Source organism: Mytilus edulis, chromosome 6 (genome assembly GCF_963676685.1).
Source record: "Mytilus edulis chromosome 6, xbMytEdul2.2, whole genome shotgun sequence".
In the NCBI taxonomy this organism is placed as follows: Eukaryota; Metazoa; Mollusca; class Bivalvia; order Mytilida; family Mytilidae; genus Mytilus; species Mytilus edulis.
Genome location: NC_092349.1, coordinates 14,586,899 through 14,608,507, shown reverse-complemented (window position 1 = coordinate 14,608,507; position 21,609 = coordinate 14,586,899). Strand labels below are relative to the sequence as shown.

Here is a 21,609-nt window from a genome sequence, read left to right as displayed (position 1 = left end):
TGACGATACACTATTTGTTTTTTTCTCATTGTTGAAGGCTGGACACGGACCTATAACTGCTTATTTTTATGTCATTTGAAATCTGGCAGATAGTTGTACCACATCTCTTATATCATTTTTATATTGTTGTGTGATCTTCTTCATCAGTATTAATGTAAACTAAATATTATCAGTTTTTGTAAACATTGTATGCTAAATCTTTTGAAGGTCACAAAACATTAAATTAATAAATATGACATTTTGTAAAGAGATGAGTACAATGAAACAGATATATAGAAATGAGGGCCCTCATGGGGTTTTTGATTATGTGATTACTTGGCCGTTTTTTTAATGATTATTTGATTATTAAGCCAAATATTTCATGATTATTTGATTACCTAGGACTGTATTTTTAGTTTATGATTATTTGATTACTAAAGATAAGCAAATATTTAATGATTATGTGATTATATTGGCAAAAAAATGGTGATTATGTGATTACTAGCACCCCCCCATGAGGGGCCTCAGAAATATGAATCATGTAATAACTAATAATAATGACACCAGATTTTGTCTGACATTAACAATTCTGCACAAAATGTCAAATCAATTTCTTACTTTGTTGAAATAAAAATTCTATAGTGGTATTCAACAAATTGTTTGTATCATCAGAATTCAAGGATGTTTTATAATATAATTTAATATTTTCTAAATGAAAGCTGTGGCAACTGATCAGAAATTGAAAAAACTTATTTACTACATAAATGCAAGTATCACAGAAAACCATGCAAAATGGTTCGAAAGTACTTTTTCAAAAAACAAATGAAATCTTTACCAGACAGTACATATGGAAAGGTAAAATGAAAACACAAAATATTTTTTTAAAGTTTTATTAGAAAAAAACAATTATGAGGAGGTAAAACTCTAAAATATATTAATGTATCTATTGCTATAATGACTTTTTGAATCAATGTGTATAGAAGTTGACAATGAAGGTGAATCTGGATAAAATTTTTAATTTACACATTTAACATGACCCAGATATCAGTAGTACTGATGTGTTTCAATGTCCAACAACAAAAAATAAAAAAAAATAAACTTTTCAAATCAAAGCTAACAAGACTGATGCATAATGTTTTACTAAAAACTCAAAAAAAGACCAACACAAAAGCAAGGGTTATGTTCACAAAAAAACACAATTCAAAAGCATATTTTTCTTGAATGCTTCTTGTGCACTTTAGTAAGGGACAATAATTGACCCAAGAGTCTGTTTTATCAACATTGAATGTAGCCACCAAAGTATTAAGGGCTGTTCCAGAAAATACTATGTCCCCCCCAGGGACGGCACTTTTTTTTAACCCCCACCACCCACAGAAATAAAATTTAATTAGAACAGCACTCCCTTTGCATTTTGGTATTTCAAATACAACCACCCACATAATATTTAAAAAAATTGCCTTCCCTGGGGGGGACATAGTATTTTCTGGAACAGCCCTAATTATATCATTATGATGCTCTGAAAATTTCAAGTTAAAAAGCTGACATCATTAAAAGTAATTTATAACTTAAATAACTCCCTCATCATCCCATCATTACATAACATTTTTTTTATTTACGGTATTTAGAACAGGCAATTCAGATGGTTTATCTTTAAAAACAAAAACTTACCCAGAATACATCATAAATTAATAATCCTACTAACAACAAAGTTGATACTTTTAAACTTGGTAGACGTACAAGCGCTATAAAGGCTACACATAGTCCCATACCTAAAGCTGAAATATAATAACATTACTTATATAATGAATGCATACCAGTATACATACTTTTAATTTTTCAGACATATTTTAAAATCAATTATTAAAGTGCCTAATAACCAAAATATGAACTAATAGAACACTGATGTTTGTCAAAAAGTAACAAGATTAACTAATTCATTGTTGGTGTTTAACGCCACTTTAGCACTCTTTGTCTACATCATGGTGGTAAGTTTTTTTTTGGTAAAGGAAGCCAAAAAGGTCATAAACAAACCAACTTTAGCAGGAAAACTGATAACCCTAGTCAATTAAGATTGAAGTCAAACCCACATGTCACTTAAAGGGTTCGAACTCATTACGTCAATGACAGGAAAGAGTACAGTTTTTTGGTTAAGATCAAAATGCATATTTTTTTTTAATTATTTTTCATATGTAAGAAGTTGTTTTTTTGCATTTTCGTTTTAAATTCTTACTTAGGCTATAATATTCATCTGCATAACAGAGAACATAACAGCTTGTTCCCTGTTGTAATAATACCTACCATCCATAAGGAGCCAGTGACCAGTCAATACCCATATACACACAATAAAAAAGGACAAACAAAATGACATTATTTCTGCTGCTGTAAATCTGCCACAAACTCCAAATGATATTCTGTAAAAACAAAAAGAAAAATACTCATCAAACATCATTTACTGTAAATTATTGCGATGTTTTCATTATTGCGAAAAATGCAATAGGGTTTTCATCGCAATAATTTAAACTCACATTTTGAAATTTTTTAAATGAATTAAACACAATTTTCTCAAATCGCAAAAATTAAATTCGCATTTTAGTCAAATATGACAAAACGCAATAATATATGCGCACAATAATTTCTGAATTTATAATAATACAATTTATAACATAATCAGTACTTTTTAGAAATTAGTAAATACTTGTATTTTTAGAATATATATGCCTATGTTTGCATATATGTTAATTATTCATATCAAGGAATGTTTAAATTTACTTTTTTTTAAAGTTCCATTTTTATCTGTGTAATCAAAGATCCATTTATAGAAACTGTACATTTCAGTGACTGTACACTGTAATAACAGTTACTCATGGGCAGATTATCATCTCCCATTTGATATACCTAACTATAATTGAGGTTCCTTATTACAACATTTTTTATGTAATCAATTCCCCCATGTTCATGTATTTGCTTTTATTTTCAATGTAAAATAAAATTTCAACTTTATGTACTACAGTCAAAAAGTATTAAAAATGTTGCCTGTAATCAGTGAAAAATCTCATGTTGACCACCAAATATGGATACATAAATGAAACGTGTTCCAGTAGCATGCTTAGTTTTCTCGTTTGAATTGTTTTACATTGTCATTTTGTGGCCTTTTATAGCTGACTATGCGGTATGGGCTTTATAGCTGACTATGCGGTATGGTCTTTACTCATTGTTGAAGGCCATACAGTGACATTTAGTTGGTTATTTCTGTGTCATTTCGGTCTCTTGTGGAGTGTTGTCTCGTAGGCAATCATACCACATCTTCTTTTATATATATAAATAACATACACGACCATAACAATACGATATCTTACTTTTGGCCTGTAGAGCAGGGTTTGATGATATACTGACACATAGGCAACAACAAAAAGGCAAAGGCAACAGTCGCCAACACTGAAAATAAAACAAAGTAAATACATTAAAATTATGGATGGACATTAAACATTCAGTGGCAAGTTCACTGTGTATTTAAGATAACAACATGCTAACTGTAATATCAATTTGAAACTTGCTTTGTACTAGACTGAAACATTGAGTGGCTTTTTGATTTGCTAGTTAACAAGGTTAGTCTGAAGCAGACATACAACCCAACCTTTATGAAGAGACCAGGCTAACTGTCTTTGAATTTCTCCTAAATACCTAGTACTTAGCAAAAAGGTAACAATAACCAATTTTCAATTCTTTTAATAAAACTGGCATGGGTATATACAATACGTGTATTATATATACTGTAAAGAAGATCACTATAAAATATTCAGGATTGGAAGTCATTTTGCAATTTTCTTAAATTACAAATATAAGTTTAAACAGTTAAGGCTGCATTCTTAAGTTTCTACTAATTCAATTCAAGTGCTGATGTTTTTAGATAAATACACTTCAACTAATCTGTTTCATAACTTATAACTGATCAATACTAGAGGCTCTAAAGAGCCTGTGTCGCTCACCTTGGTCTATGTGAATATTAAACAATGGACACAGATGGATTCATGACAAAATTGTGTTTTGGTGATGGTGATGTGTTTGTAGATCTTACTTTACTTAACATTCTTGCTGCTTACAATTATCTCTATCTATAACAGTACTTTCTGTGGAAAATGTTATTGAAAATCTTCAAATTTTAAGAAAATTGTTAAAAATTGACTATGAAGGGCAATAACTCCTTAGGGGGTCAGTTGACTATTTTGGTCATAGTGACTTATTTTTAGTTCTTACTTTGCTGTACATTATTGCTGTTTACAGTTTATCTCTATCTATAATAATATTCAAGATAACAAAAAAAACAGCAAAATTTCCTCAAAATTACCAATTCAGGGGCAGCAACCTAACAACCGATTATCCGATTCATCTGAAAATTCCAGGGAAGATAGATCGTGACCTGATCAACAATTTTACTTCCTGTCAGATTTGCTCTTAATGCTTTGGTTTTTGAGTTATAAGCCAAAAACTGCATTTTACCCCCATGTTCTATTTTTAGCCATGGCGGCCATCTTGGTTTGTTGGCCGAGTTACCGGACACATTTTTTTAACTAGATACCCCAATTATGGCTTAGTTTGGTTAAATTTGGCCCAGTAGTTTCAGAGGAGAAGATTTTTCTAAAAGATTACTAAGATTTACGAAAAATGGTTAAAAATTGACTATAAAGGGCAATAACTCCTAAAGTGGTCAACTGACCATTTTGGTCATGTTGACTTATTTGTAGATCTTACTTTGCTGAACATTATTGCTGTTTACAGTTTATCTCTTTCTATAATAATATTCAAGATAACAAAAAAAACAGCAAAATTTCCTCAAAATTACCAATTCAGGGGCAGCAACCTAACAACCAATTATCCGATTCATCTGAAAATTCCAGGGCAGATAGATCGTGACCTAATCAACAATTTTACTTCCTGTCAGATTTGCTCTAAATGCTTTGGTTTTTGAGTTATAAGCCAAAAACTGCATTTTACCCCTATGTTCTATTTTTAGCCATGGCGGCCATCTGTGTTGGTTGGCCGGGTCACCGGACACATTTTTTAAACTACATACCCCAATGATAATTATGGCTAAGTTTGGTTAAATTTGGCCCAGTAGTTTCAGAGAAAAAGATTTTTCTAAAAGATTACTAAGATTTACGAAAAATGGTTAAAAATTGACTATAAAGGGCAATAACTCCTAAAGTGGTCAACTGACCATTTTGGTCATGTTGACTTATTTGTAGATCTTACTTTGCTGAACATTATTGCTGTTTACAGTTTATCTCTATCTATAATAATATTCAAGATAATAACCAAAAACAGCAAAATTTCCTTAAAATTATCAATTCAGGGGCAGAAACCCAACAACGGGTTGTTCAATTCATCTGAAAATTTCAGGGCAGATAGATCTTGACCTGATGAACAATTTTATTCCTGTCAGATTTGCTCTAAATGCTTTGGTTTTTGAATTATAAGCCAAAAACTGCATTTTACCCCTATGTTCTATTTTTAGCCATGGCGGCCATCTTGGTTGGTTGGTCGGGTCACTCCACACATTTTTTAAACAAGATACCCCAATGATGATTGTGGCCAAGTTTGGATTAATTTGTCCCAGTAGTTTCAGAGGAGAAGATTTTTGTAAAAGATAAATAAGATTTACGAAAAATGGTTAAAAATGGACTAAAAAGGGCAATAACTCCTAAAGGGGTCAACTGACCATTTCGGTCACGTTGACTTATTTGTAAATCTTACTTTGCTGAACATTATTGCTGTTTACAGTTTATCTCTATCTATAATAATATTCAAGATAATAACCAAAAACAGCAAAATTTCCTTAAAATTATCAATTCAGGGGCAGCAACCCAACAACGGGTTGTCCGATTCATCTGAAAATTTCAGGGCAGATAGATCTTGACCTGATAAACAATTTTACCCCATGTCAGATTTCCTCTAAATGCTTTGGTTTTTGAGTTATAAGCCAAAAACTGCATTTTACCCCTATGTTCTATTTTTAGCCATGGCGGCCATCTTGGTTGGTTGGCCGGGTCACGCCACACATTTTTTAAACTAGATACCCCAATGATGATTGTGGCCAAGTTTGGTTTAATTTGGCCCAGTAGTTTCAGAGGAGAAGATTTTTGTAAAAGTTAACGACGACGGACGACGACGACGGACGACGACGGACGACGACGGACGACGGACGCCGGACGCAAAGTGATGGGAAAAGCTCACTTGGCCCTTCGGGCCAGGTGAGCTAAAAAGGAAGCAGGAAGTATGATTAAATCAGTACATTATTGATTTGGTAAAGTTTATAAAAAGCATATTAGTGCTCTTTGGTAGTTTTTTTATATATATATACATGTATTCCCAATTTCCATTCTCAATTTTTTTAGATTTTTTATTTATAACTAATCAAATTCATTATATAGATATAGATGTCTAATGTTCTCTGTTTCTTTTCTCCTATATAATCCCATCACACAATAGTGAAAATGAATCTGTGACAAAACCATCCATATTCAAAAGTGGATAATACAGATAGAGATAATGATGACAGAACTATAAATGAAGTGTTACCAATGTTAATTCTAGATTAAAAGTGGTAAACTCTTCAAATATTATACTTTTAATTCAGAAATTCCATTTGCATTACATTGTTATAATTATCAGTTTGAAAAAGGAAGCAGTATCTTCTTCTAATATAAAAACTTGCATTCATTATTTCAGTGCTGATTTTTTTTAAATAACATTTTTACTACTCATAATTTATATCAACATCAAGGCTTCCTTTTATCTAATATAACCTTCTCAACAGAACCGCTCGATAAATAGCAACTATGCAATAATAAAAATCAAATTACAAGACAATTATGGAAATGACAGGACCGCAGATGTGATATAATTAAGGAAATAATATTAGTTTACACATGTTACCAACTTTATTTTGATCACATGGTTTTGCATCAGTGACTGAATTATTGACTAAATATAAACATGTAAGAGTCACAATGACCTTGATTTGAAAGAGTTTAAGGGAAATGTTTTTCTTAACAATTCTTTTATTTTTATTTAACACTACATTTTTTTATCTAAAAATTGTCTTTCTGCTACAAATTATTTAACATTTACACTGTTCACACGAGAAAATACTCCTAATAGAAATACAATACTTAATAGCAATCATTACGCATACAATGCCTTTTAGTCAGACATATCTGATTTCAAAAGTTAATCTGAACGGCTTATTTTCTGATGCAATTTCGCTATAAATCTAAACTACTCTGAACTGATGAGACTTTGCTATGAGTAAACCATCATAAAGCTGTCAAAAAGTCTGACTTCATTGGGAAACAGTTGATTTAGATTTCTGATATAATGGAATGTCTTTAATACTCAGAACAAAAGTTCACCAAAATTTATCCATTTATGGATTTATTAAAGCATTCAGTATGCAATGTTAGTATGAAACTTAAAAACTTAAATTATACTATTTAACATTTTAAGCTTTTTTTATTCATATTTCTAAAACGATATTGATAATTATAGATTATTGTTGATCATCTCAGCAAAGATTGATTTTCTTGCTTGAGCCAGTAAGGCTAGAGTGATAGAGTGAGAAAATCAATTGAGCTGAGATGACCAATGATAATCTGTTTATCACAATTTTACATTTGACGAAATTGCTAATTTCATTGACAACGGTACGTGCACCCTTAGTATATAGTGATAATTTTTCCTATCACTCTACTGTGCCAAGAAAGGAAATTATCAGTCAGTAAGATCAAAGAAAAATTTTGTAAAATAGCAAAAAAAACATTTTATTTCTTGAAATTGATTAACCTGACTGGCTCAAAAATAATCATATTTCTTGACTATACAGATATTTTCCCCCTTATTTGGAGCCCCCTCCACATTTAGCTCTAAGAACCAGTCCCCAAAAATCTTTTTTATGCATAAATAATTTAAATGCTCAAATAAGATAATATCATCAAACAGAGCTAATTAACTGACTAGATAACAAATCTTTGTCTACAAAAAAATCCCAAGAGATCTGACATTTTGAATTCACTTTGTAGGTTTGAACAGTTGACATATATATGTATATAAATTTCTCTTTCCTGTAATTGCTTTGTTTGTAACATGTCAATTTAGTTCTGATCAGTACTGGTATAATGATGCATGGTTTTTTTGTCAAAATCATTGATTGAAATTCTAATTTAAAATGATGTTTTTTTTAAATCTGTTGTTTCATAATCTAATGCATTCTCAAAAGCATACTCAGATAAAATTTTTGGTTTTAATTTTTATCTTAAATTAATATTTTTTTAATCTGTTGTTTCAAAATCAAATGCATTATGGGTAAAATTTCAAAAGCATACACCAAATTTTGTGATTGGTTAATAATGTCATCACCAAAAAAAATTCAATCAATGACAGCACTTTATTTTAACTATATATGTATGCATAACCACTATTTTCTTTCTAAACTTAAATACATACCTGCAGTACAAATTGCAAAGACCATCTGTAAAGAATCGAAGAAAAAGAACATGATCAGAAGTGAAACTGAGGCTCCGATCGGTAAAAATGCCGCCTGACACGTATCTATGGTCTGCATGTCTACAATGAAAAACAAAATCTCTGATGAATTTATGCATTAATATACAGTGTAACTAAAAATTGCTGATGGTTTTCAGAGCTAAAAATATAATTTAGAAATATCAGTAGCGAGTTGCTGGATTGCATGTGTTGTTTTTCAGTTCAAGTTGTTTTTTTATTTTATTTTTTATTTTTAGAACTTTTAGTGATGAAGATACCTAATGTGGGTAGTTCTGGAAACTTTGGTAAACAGTATCATGATAAAATGTTTTATAATATTAATGGCAAACCTAAACTCCAGTCTCTTAATGGTTACCTCGACCTTTGAATTTGTTTGAAAAAAAACATCAAAAGATTCAATTTATAGCTGATATTATCTGGCCTTTACATAGACCTATAGAGATATTTTTTTGAGTGCACTTATTATTCAATTTGGAAGAATGGTAAAATGCAAGATCAATTTAATTATTGTGATTGAAGTTGATTTTTATAGCTGCATGCAAATAATACTATCAAAATTGCAATTCTTATTCCATCTTAATTTTGTCAAATTTAAAATCATAAAAAATACATGAATTTATAGAATACAATACACTTTAAAGTAAAGTAGATCTATAATCAACATACTACTCTCATTTTCTGCTGAAGTATTTCCTATAAAGCTGTCTTTGTCTTTCTCTCTTTCCCTCTCTACATTTTCCTTCTCCATATTCAGAGATCTGAAATAATAAACAAAATGTATACTTAAATTGGATATTGGATCTTTTCCTGTTCAAAAATTGTAAGAAGTAGATCAATTTTAAGAAATATATTAGAAATATCTTCCATATAAGGAATACATATAAACAGTAACAATTCCTAGGTTATCGTATATGATCCTATAAAAAAAATCAGCCTTGAGTCACGAAGTGAAGCTTTTTGATGTGTAAGTGCTGTTAAAGGGTTATTTATGTTTCATATTGTGTGAACTAGCTCAGATTTTGTACAATATCAATATGACAAAAATTTTATTTTGCTTTATTTTTTTTCAGTTATAGTTCTATCCTAAAAGATATTTAGTGAATTGTCAATGTTGAATTGTTTCATATTTTTCATCCAAGGGCCTTTTATAGCTTGATATAGTCAGTGAGGATTTTGCTCAATATCAAAGGTAGTACATCATGCAGTGCCCTATAGAAGTAATACATCCTCATCCTTCAAACAATTATCTATTCATTTTTATATTCATAAACATTTGTTGGACATTTTCCCTTGTAATTTGTTACAATAAATAAATTATAACATTATGCTTTTTGTGAAAATCATCTTAATATCAGAATTATCAGGAATTTTCTAAAGGTTCTCAGAAATTTTCTATTATCATTTATTACTTCACAATAACATAATGATATCCTCATTTCAAATAGTTCCCTGGACAATAATAATTTGGTTAAATCAGTGTATAACACTACTATGTACTGTATTCTATATCATTACCAGGACTCAATTCAATTATATTATAAAGTCTTTAAGCCAGTTCAGATTGGTTTTTAAGTGTGTATAACAGTTATTCCACAGAGCCAATCCAAACATTGTATAAACTATTGAGCATGCTACTTCAATGGACATTATATAAAAGTATTGTACAGTATGATCCTGTTAAATTCAAATGTTAATGGCTCATTTAATGATACATTCTTACATTAAAAAGATTTAGACTGCACATAACCAAATCCTTTATATAATAAACCTTTTTATTACAAAATATTTGACTAAAAATTCAAAACAATTTATATATAATTAAACCTATTTTATTACAAAGTATTTAACTAAAAAATCAAAACAATTTTTGATTAAGGTTGCAGAAAGGTGAAATGAAATATTTGAGTAATATTCAGGAAATAAAAGACTGATTGGTAAAATTAAGACATCAGTGATCAAATGTACATCTGTACATAATTTGTTCTAAATATAACTTTACAGTATACCATAACATGTATAAGACACCTAGTAGAAGATTATAGTTAACTACCACTACAACTGAAAATATCACCAACAAATGTACAATAAATAAGATTTGGTATGAGTGCCACTCAGACATAATGACTCTCAAATAATGGTTTATTATCATATTTTCTCTAATTTTTGTGATATTTTCACATTTCCTGACTGGTGTGAGAAAAATATTTCTTCTCACTAGTGAAAAATTTGTTATCCGCAAACGATTAGTCAAAAGTTAATTATGACGTCTAAATGTTTTGTTCTCTTCTGAATTTTCCTATTGTGACGTCATGCAAAAATGCGACAATGCCTGATGACGTCGCATATAAAGAACACAAGTTTTTGAAAATCTTTGAAAAAGAAGGATAAAAATCATTAGAGAAACAGATTCTTACACTATAACTCGTGTATTACGATATTTCTCCACTCTCAACAGTTAAATTTTAGTTATTTAAAGAGCTTGACAAGCCTCGCGCTTTAAATGATAAAACTTAACTGTCTCGAGAGGAGAAATATCGTAATACACTTGTTGCAGTGTAGGAATCTATATTTATGCAACTCACTCACTGTCCTGTCAAAAAAATGTTGTTCAGTTGCTGTTGTTTGTTTGTGTGGTTAATACATATTTCTCTTTTCTTGTTTTCAAGCTTTTTTTATATAGATTAGACTGCTTGTAACAGTTTCCTGTTTGAATTTTTTTTTACACTGGTCATTTAGGGCCTTTTATAGCTTGCTATTCAGTTTAAACAAAGGGCCTTTGAGCTATAATTGTTTACTTTTTACACATATGACCTTGGGTGGACTGAGTTGTCATATTTTCACTTATACGACATCTTCTTATTTGTTTGGTACAAGCATACTTATCTGTTAGACTTTTTGTAAAATTTCATAAAAAAACAATTCTAGAACTATCCCTAATATTGTATATATATTCTTGATGTCAATTAAATGGGTTAAAAAAAATCACACAAAATATAGGAAGTGAACACTATAATAATTGTCTAAACATCGATGATAGGGTGATATTTCCGTCTATAATCTTTTGTTTGGACTTATAATACTTCCTCTGATAATAATTGATAATGTTTACATTTAATCCTCTTATTTAAAGAAAAATCTATGACAATTTCCCAGCACTTATGATACTTATAACTATAATTGTCTATCATTTATGTTTCCATAGTTTTAATCCTTCTTGAATGTATAATCTTTATTACTTGACTAATTATAAAGAGCTGACTTTTCAGAGATAATAGTTTTCAGTTCATCAGTGAGTGAAACAAATCAACTTTGATTTGTTCAGATAAGATCAGAGGAAAAGATATATTATTGTTGAAGGACGTACCATGACCTTCAGTTGTTAATTTCTGTGTCTTGCAGAGAGTTGTCTCATTGGCAATCATACCACATCTTCTAATTTTTAGATGTATTTATGACTTTCGATCTGGATAGTTTGCACCTAACTTACTTCAAATTGAATATGAGAGTTGATACATAAACCTATTAAAGTAATATTTATAGGAAACCCCACTTAACATGCTTAATAGTTAAATGGCTTTATCTTGCTATTTGTAAATGAATATCAAATCTTCATTGGTGTCTCATGTGCAGTGGCGGATCCAGCCATTTTAAAAAGGGGGGGTTCCCAACCCAGAGTAAAGGGGGGGTTCCAACTATATGCTCCCATTCAAATGCATTGATCGGCCAAAAAAAAGGAGGGGTTCCAACCCCCGGAACCCCCCCCTGGATCCGCCACTGCATGTGTATTTGTTTGTTTCATATAATTACCATTAATTCAATTACTAGTAATGCTTAATCCATGGAACATTAACTATTAGCTGCATGAACATTACAGAAACACAATTTAAAGTCCTGTGTGTGGGATGGAAAAGGGGAGGGGGAGGGGAGTTAGTGAAAAGCCTTTTTTTTCTTAACAAAGATGAGAATACTAGTATTCAATGTTTTTCTATGATGAAAAATAGAAAGATTGATTTTTTTTAAGTCCTTTTTTTTCTTTCTTCAAAGACATCTTGAAAAATTTCTAAGGATCAACACACATGACAAATGAATTTTTTCCGACATAGTCGGCATAGTTTCGGTTTGTGCCCTTTGAACTTAATGACGCTTAACTATGGCAACACAATACGCATGCTCGAAAATCCTTTCTGTGATTGGACAAAATGCTGTCATGGTGGGTGATTTGGTAAAATTGTGTTTGAAAAAACGTCATGTTAATTATATGGTGATGGAAAGCAAATGAAAAACTATAAATATTTGAACTAGATCTTACAAAGATTTATATTTTTATCAAAATAATTGTTTCTCCAATAGCTCTTTGCATCTGTGACAGCTGTTTATTCGGAACATTTATATAATTTTTAATGTAAACTTTGTTGTACGAACGTAGATGACTTTTAGAACGCACCTACACATGTGAGATTTCCGCTGGGTTTTGGTGAATGTAAACAGAAAGATACGAGGACCGAGAATACTGAAAACAAACAGAGAAAACCTTATTTAAATGGTATCTTTGTGCTTCTGAAGGTTATCGAAATGATAGTTTTAAACATAATTTATACTCAAATTTAAATATGTCGGATATCTTTTTTAAAGATAGTTCTTGTTTATTCTATTCTTATTGCTATTATTGTTAGTAGTAATGCATGTGTCCAGTTTACATAAAATAACAAACAATGATTCAATCTTTTTGACAAGTATTGACTAAATTCTTGTCAATAATCTACACAAATTAGTACTGACAAGACAATAAATTCATGAAAAAATATGTACCAACATGAAATTATTCGGAGACAAAGACAGTACAAAACATCTGTATCAGCTTAAAAATAAACACATAAGGTTTTTTTTCAGTTTCATACAACACAAAGGAAATTAACTCATAAAAAAATCAATGTGTTACACAATAAAATGTTTTACAAAAAATTCTGACAAACCAGATGTTACTAAGAACAATGATTGCCAGGTTTTTTAATGGGAGTCCAATTTTCAGAAATAAAATATATAAACAGTTTCTTAATGTCACCAGACCAAATGATCATTAAAATGATAAAATGAAACATCATCATGTGATTCAATTTAACAAAAGAAATTAAATGGGACGGACAGATACAGAGGTAACACACTATACCTCCAGTTTTTTTTAAGCGGGGGTATAATTACAGATGGTAGTAAACCTTGTACTCAAGGTAGAAAACAATAGCTATCTACTATTTTATATCTTTAAATAATTACTTTTTTGAAAAGCATCATTGAACACATGATTTTCTTCAAAGACAAGCTTTTCTGAATTTTTACATCACTTGTAAACCTGAGTAAGAAGTTTTGGTACCGTGGTCAACTTTTATCTAAGAAATGAAAACTATATGGGGATAACAAACACAAACAGGAATAATTGAAACCTATATACACTAAACTGAGAGAAACGATCATACATATATTTTTTTTACAGCTTTTAAATCCATGGCCTTAATTGGTCTTGGAAAAAAAGTTTATAACTTTGTCTCATTGCCAATCATACCACAATCAAATCTCCATATATATTCTATTTTATTTATGATGTAATGTTGTGCTCTCTCAAAATTCAATTTAAAAATCAAATATTATTGTCATTAAACTTTAGTATGTGATATTTACATAAGATTATAACAGAACTTTTCAAACACTTAAGACATCTTCAATGATAAAGGGGCTTAATAATAAGTTTACGCTTTATTTGCTTGTTCAAGAGTTGAAGGGTTAAAGGGTTGTTGATAATTTGTATATTTCTTTAAATTGGTACTATCTAAAATGAAAAAAATCCTATAATAATACTTTTCTTAATCTTTATATTACTTACAATAGTGTAATAATGTTAAAGTGCCTTAATAAAATTGCTTTAACTTAAAGACAGACAGCAGTCAATGACAACCACTGAATTAAAGGCCCTTTATCTGGGACATGCACTTAAACTAAGGCAGACAGCAGTGAATGACAACCACTGAATTAAAGGCCCTTTATCTGGGACATGCAGTCACATACATGAAGTACAGTGTTGCATTCAATATTGGAGCAGCTACATAGATCATTACATAGGGCTACATAGATATTTGACTACTCAACGTGTTGCTAGCCTAGCTGGTAAATAGTTCTAGATAGCAGTTTTATAGACTCACTACATGATCAGTAGTCAAAATTCTACATAGCCCTTTAATAACCTATATGCAGCTGCTTCAATATTGAAGTTAGAACGCAACCCTGGGTAAATGTACATGTTTAACATGCTTCAGTATGATTGAGAATTATTTCAATTCAGTTGTTTGCCAAGAGGCTAATATTCATTCCAATAATGACATCTATTAGACATGTTATTTCAACCAATTCATCAATTAATATGCTAAACTGCATTGTATTGATTTAATTACAAAACTAAGAACTACAAACAAGACTTAAGAAATTACATTTTAAATTGGTTTTTGCTTTTTATTGGCAGTTTCTACTTTCTCTTGCAATCTGAAGGTAATCAGGACAGTGAGGTTGAACTTTTGATGAAGAGAGAAACCTACAACTTCAAAAGACTAATAACTTGTCAATCAAACTTTGAAGAAACTTACAAATCTCAATAAAAGATAAGATGCTCACTATCTCTATTACATTAAAACATGAGGAAACGAACAACCTCAGGGGATCAAACAGAGGCTGGGTCAAACCAAAGACCAAAAGTTAAGAATGCAACACTTGAAACATGAAAGAGCAACATACAGTAGTCTATACAACATAACAAGCTCTTAAGGTGGTACCCAACACCTTACCGAAAATTAATTTGGCTCGTGTAATTTTTATAAAATTTTGACAAAGTATTTACTTTGACCCTTTATTGACAAGAATATAGAAATTTTAAAATATTTGAACCAACCATTTTATCAGAAAATTTACACTGGTTATATAGCAGTTTGACAAACACTAATTTTGATCATTGAGAAGCTTCATATTCCCTTACCAACACTGAATCTGTCAAATTGTTACTTCATATGTATATATATTGTCCATATTTTGAGTAAGAGCTGATATCTGATAAGAATTTTCTACTATTTTGATGGAATTTGTACTAAAAGTGTAAAAAAAAAAATTATATGTATCTATTGCAGTGTTTTCCCTAGGCTATTCATGCATTGCGGTGCCGCTACGCATAAAATTTCGGCCGCCATGCATTTATCATACCCGCTATGCATCCCGCTATGTGTGAAATTTTTATTATCTTATAATATGAAGTGACAATTGACAAAACTCTACAGGTGTTTCAAACTCACTAGACTGATAATTGATCATAATTAGATGCAACGCTCTGATTTTACAACCACATTGATTAGATAGAACAACATTCAAGACTTTGATTGCATAATAGAAATCGGTAGTTCAAATTCTTTTAATGATAAATAGTATATCTTGATACAGCTTCCAATTAACCTTCCATTTTACGTTTTGAAATCATATGTTTGACATCGAAATATTTATATCAAACACAGTTGATTAGTTGGAACAAAGAATACACATCATTGGGTTGAAACATGATGTAACTTTGACCTCCGTAGCAGAGTTCCAAAAAATATGGGTCACTGAATAAAGATCGTTTTTGTTTTGATGTCAAAAATTATTTTATTTTTCAAACTGATCTTTCAAACTAGTTTTAATCCACAAGAAAGTAAAAACATTGCTTGACTGTACCTTAAGTTGAATATCTATCTCCAAATTAAATTAATTAAAGCTGTAATCCATGATCACAAATTGAATGATTTGTTTACATTTGTTAAAAGCCATGTGCTTTTTGGCGGGAAAATTCGGGAAACCCCTTATTTACAGGAAACAGTAAAATTTCATTGTTATTTATAGACAGTAGGAATTTCATTTTGGAAATCATTTTAATTAACTGCTAATATTTATTCATGAAAAAATAATAGCTTATTGGGGTGAAACTGATAATACTTTTTTTTATTAAAATAATTTACATCTTGGGGTATGGAAAGGGGGGGGGGGGGGGGGGGGGGCTGTTTTTTTTATTATTATTTCAATAACATTACAAATATATAAAATTCACCAGTCTGAAAATACATGGTTAAATGGATTTTAATTCTGAAAAACTGCATATTTAATTACTTTATTATTTCCATCATAATCAGAAACAAGATACATATATAAGGTATTTTAAACATATATTTTTGGCTTTTATATAAGAACATTCAAGACTATAAATATGTATGTACCTGTAGTTAAAACAAACCTGGTGGAGCCTAAAAAATCTAAAGGGCCCTTGAAAAAACTTTTGGATCCAGGCTGGCCTTGAGAGAAAATATTAAGTATTGTTTCTGACTGTATTGCAGATCTATGTGAAGTTATAATGCACATCTCATTTCACTCTGAGACTACTATGTGTTATAGTAGTCTCAGTTTCACTAGTGTAATAAAAATAATTCTACAAAACAACGCCGCGCTCCGCGTTACAAATTCTTCTGAGACCCACCATGCATCAAGAATTTTCTAGGGAAGACACTGCTATTGTATATATGGACCATAATTTGGTATTCGGCCTTTGGTTTCTTTTTGTATCCTTTTTTATAAGTTCTAAAATTTTAACTTTTATTCTGTGGGTTGTGTTGATGTTAGAATAGTATTAATGGAACAATTGAGTTTTTCGAGAAAAAATTAATACATTTTGATTCACCGTTTACGTGACAGGAAACAAAACAGGAAACCAATCTTTATTTTCTTTATTTTGCACAATATGTTTCAAAAGACATAAATGAACACCATTACTAGTGTTACTTGCTTCATGTTAATATTTAAAATCTATTTTCAATGTTAAATTAAAGTTTTTTTTAAACGTGACAGGAAACCATAAGAAACCGAAAGCATTTTTTTAGTTTTATTTTATTGCAAAATCTGCTTAAAATGATCTGAACAGTATACTTTTTCTTAAAATCCATCTTAAATGTAACAGTATTATAAAACTCCTAAATATGTGCTTGTTTTGAAAACAATTAGTACAATTTATTCAGGAATTTCCGTATTTTCTTCATTGATACAGGATACCATAATCGTTGTATCTTGATGTTTTAGCCAAAAAAAATGTATTTATATTTGGTTTTGAAATTCCAGTTATATACAATTTATTCCAAATCATTGGTAATGTAAAATTCTTTAAATCCAGTAAAGAAAACAACTTTTAACTTGGAATTAGCATCTTTAAAATAGGCACCATGTGATATTTGTGACCTGTACACCATCTACATGGTTTCCACATTTTAACCTACTTTAGTGGGCTAAAATCAATAAAGTACTTCCTTTCAAGTCATGCATGGTAAAAGTTTACTTTTCCTTTGACAAGTTTATTGCGTTTCTGATAAGTGTTTGCAGAACATGAATAAAAAAAATTAATTAAAAATTGTGACAAAGATACCAACTTTGTACATTCCAAGTGTAACGGTACATTAACATGTATTTTTTATTAAATTATCTTTATTCACTTAAAATATCCAGTAATATTTACTGCTGAAGCTAAATCAATCCAACGAACATCGGCACCATGATAGGAGACGTAATTTCGATTGAATTTTCCAAGGACCCTTTACATCGTTATTGGGAAACGAAGTGTGTTAAAACGTCGGTCAAATCTGAAATCGATTTTGTCAAGTCATTGGGCATTTATTTTCACACAAGATCGTATGTAACATTATGCACATAGGAAAAATAATAGACCCCCGGCGCAATCTCTTTGAAAATTGTATTTTCCTTTTTTAAACAAGACGAAACAAGCCTACAGATTATGTTTGCTTACATCCCGTTGGAAACAAATACAATGTTTAGACCTAGTATTTCGTATATCCGGCTGTATGGGCGTGATCACATGTTAGTCACATGTTTCACGTATGACCGGAAATGATTAGAACTTAACGACAAAAACAATTTTAATAAATAAATGGACTTCTGTTTCGTGTGAAATGTAACGCATAACGATAACGTCATTTTCTAACTTAATTATTACGAAGAACAAAACAAGAATGTAAATCATCTCTGATTTACCTGTTTGAACATCTCGCGAGAGTTCATATTTGCATATTGTTGCAAAGAATTCTTTTACAACAAAGCAGATTAAACCATCTAAAATGTGCGTTACGAAATGGGAAACCAAAATAACGACAATGTTCTTACACCTGCTACAGAAATACTTATAGTTCTTGGCATTTTCTTCTCACTATTCTTATTGGTCGATGTTCTTTGTTATGTTAAAGCAAAAATTACGAATTTGCCGGTGACGATTATCTATAAATTAGTCAGCGTTATGCACTTCGGACGCGAAAAGTAACACGAGAAACGACACACAAATACGGTTGTATAATCTTTGAAATTTGTTAATTTCAATTTTTTTTCTAGGGAAGAGTAGCACACACTTGTATGTTGATAAAAATAATGGCATCTTTAGATGTAGTTACAACTTTTCTTACAGTAATTCACATTTTATCACTTTTCTATAGTTATAGGAAACGGAGCCCAATAGCAAATTATGGTCCATATACGCAACAACTGTGTTCTGGGGATATAATTAGATAATTCAGTTACTACTACCGGTTAAAAACCTACATTCTTTAATTTGTACCCTAAAAAATCAAGTAAGGATATCCGAGATATTGATTGCCTGACACAAAATCTGTTACTGTTATTACACATCTGAAACTATTCATCCATGGAAAAAATGTCCACAATAAGCAGCAGGTTTCACAAATGGTTTCACAAATGGAAAAGCTATCAAGTCTATTTATGGCAACAGATTGAACAGTAATTACTGTTTGTGTTTGTGATTTATTTTACAGATATTTTACAAAGAAATTTACAAATAGGTTTAATATATATAATTGATAGTTTTTCTATGATAATTTGAAGGCTTTAGTTGGTGTTATATGAAAAAAACTTTCGGCTCAATCTGAAAGAGCTGTGTCACTGTGAATTTCAAAATAACAGAAGACCTGTAGACGTAAAATTACTGTATTTTTTTTATACTCCCTGTACCCTGTATTTAGTCCTGTTCTATCTCAATAGCAATTTTGAAACACACTTTACCAATATTAATTCAAGTTTTAATAAATGTTCAAATCTTTGTTCTAAATTTCAATATTATTGGTAGAATTGCTGTATTAATGCGCAATACATCTGTTACTTCCTAATCATGATTATGTATTTTTCTCTCTTTGGAAACATTGAAGATATAAATACAATTTTTACATAAATCAGTCATTTTTAAAGCTCTGAACCATCATTAAATCAAAGCTTACAAAATTACTGTACAAACACCATTTTTAATGAATAAAAATCTTGGGTTAAATAATCACACATCATTAACCATTATAACTATCAAACATAAATAAAAGTACAAAGTAACAGTATGAAATATCCCTCTAACACTATAAAACAACCATAAAAATAATTTTAATAGCATTTAATTGCTAAAGGACTTGTGCATAGAGCTGTTTATTCACTGGTTTCCAGGAATAGCCAGTAAAATGGTCTAGAAATTTGGACTTTTGGATTTAATCATAATTATTGTGATGCAGGAATGGAAAAGTTATTTGAATAGGATTTTTGAATTCGACTTTTATCTTCTCAGGAATTTTTAGTGAAACACCTTCCTTAGTAAACCCCTTACTTCATTTCTATTTTTTTTTCTTCATTGAAATATTGTGAAAAAAACCTTATGTGAAAATCCTAAACCTGATCCTAAAAATAAAACACCCATTCCAACCCCTGTTAAATTCATGAAAACTAGTCAATAACGAGTTGTCATAAAACACAATAGAAACAACCTGGACTTTTTTTTGCACCATTCTTTTATGTGTAAAAATGTGTTACAACCATGACAAAAATATCTATCGTTTTTTTGCACCAGTTTTTAACGTGTGACAAAAATCTTACTCAGGTATCACACTGAACAGAATTTAATTAAAACCAATCAAGCATAGTTAACAGCTGATGTAAGCATAAAGCTAGGAAATTATTATTTTTATCCTAATTTGAGGACCATTAACAATCAATGGGTTACCAGATGGTATTGATCATATCATTTTAGAATGATAAGTTCACAATAGATATATGCTATAAATGTCTGTATTTGTTGTTATATCCTTAGAAATGTAAACAATTTGATCTTCACGACCTTGGAAGATATTTTCTGTATGTTATGTATACATGTATTGCTATGCCAAAATAGAAGAATTTCGAAAGAATTTATCATTTCCTCTTTAACATTCTTTATGTAACAAAATTTGAGATAGTCAATATCGACGAGTTTTGTAAATAAAACACTCTGGACTACATATACATGTATTTAAGAGTCCATAAAACCCTTCAGCCCTTAATAATGTTGCAAACTTGTAATTTAAGAAGTTACCACTTCATATATATAATAATTGAATACGCACTACCTTTTGTCAGATCATTCACAGCAATGAAAAGGTTTGTAATTTAAATTCAAAGTTTTAAAGAGAGCTTATTATTTGTCGGAGAGCAACAAAAATTCAACTTCACAGTACTTGATGGAATTTAAATTTCTTGAACCAAAATAAACAGATATATAAAAAATTCATCTTTATATTTATGTCTTTTTTAACTCCAATTTATTTTTCCAGATTTTGAATTGTCCTAGCTACTCGTCTTATAGATGGTATCCTGGTAGCCACAACAAGCTTAAAGGTCAAAACAGACTTGAGATTTGGTATTAGCTATTTCTCTGCTATGCATGCTAATTTAAGAGTTGGACTGAATATTATACACCAATCTATCAATTAATCCCAATTATTTAGTAAAAATATAAATAATTTACCAGTATGTGGTCAAATCCATAAAAGTGCAAATTATTTAACTTAATACTTTTTTAAAATGCTACCGAAATCTTGGAAGGATTAACCAGCATATATATACACCAGTCTAAATTATGAGCAAATACCATAAAACCATTTCATTTTTTTTTTGTGTATCTGTGAACAACCCTACACATGTATGACAGATGTA

General features: G+C 30.2%; 1 protein-coding gene across 1 annotated transcript in view; it reads right to left on the bottom strand.

Moving 5' to 3' along the window:
• Nucleotides 1-21,609, bottom strand: part of LOC139527206 (signal peptide peptidase-like 3) — a 44,504-nt gene that overhangs the window by 8,014 nt on the left and 14,881 nt on the right. The window contains exons 4-8 of the mRNA XM_071322533.1: nucleotides 9,205-9,296; nucleotides 8,479-8,598; nucleotides 3,336-3,414; nucleotides 2,278-2,390; nucleotides 1,648-1,754 (exon numbers count right to left, since the gene is read on the bottom strand). Of these exons, the coding sequence (XP_071178634.1) occupies nucleotides 1,648-1,754; nucleotides 2,278-2,390; nucleotides 3,336-3,414; nucleotides 8,479-8,598; nucleotides 9,205-9,296 (511 nt within the window). The remainder of the gene's footprint in view (nucleotides 1-1,647; nucleotides 1,755-2,277; nucleotides 2,391-3,335; nucleotides 3,415-8,478; nucleotides 8,599-9,204; nucleotides 9,297-21,609) is intronic.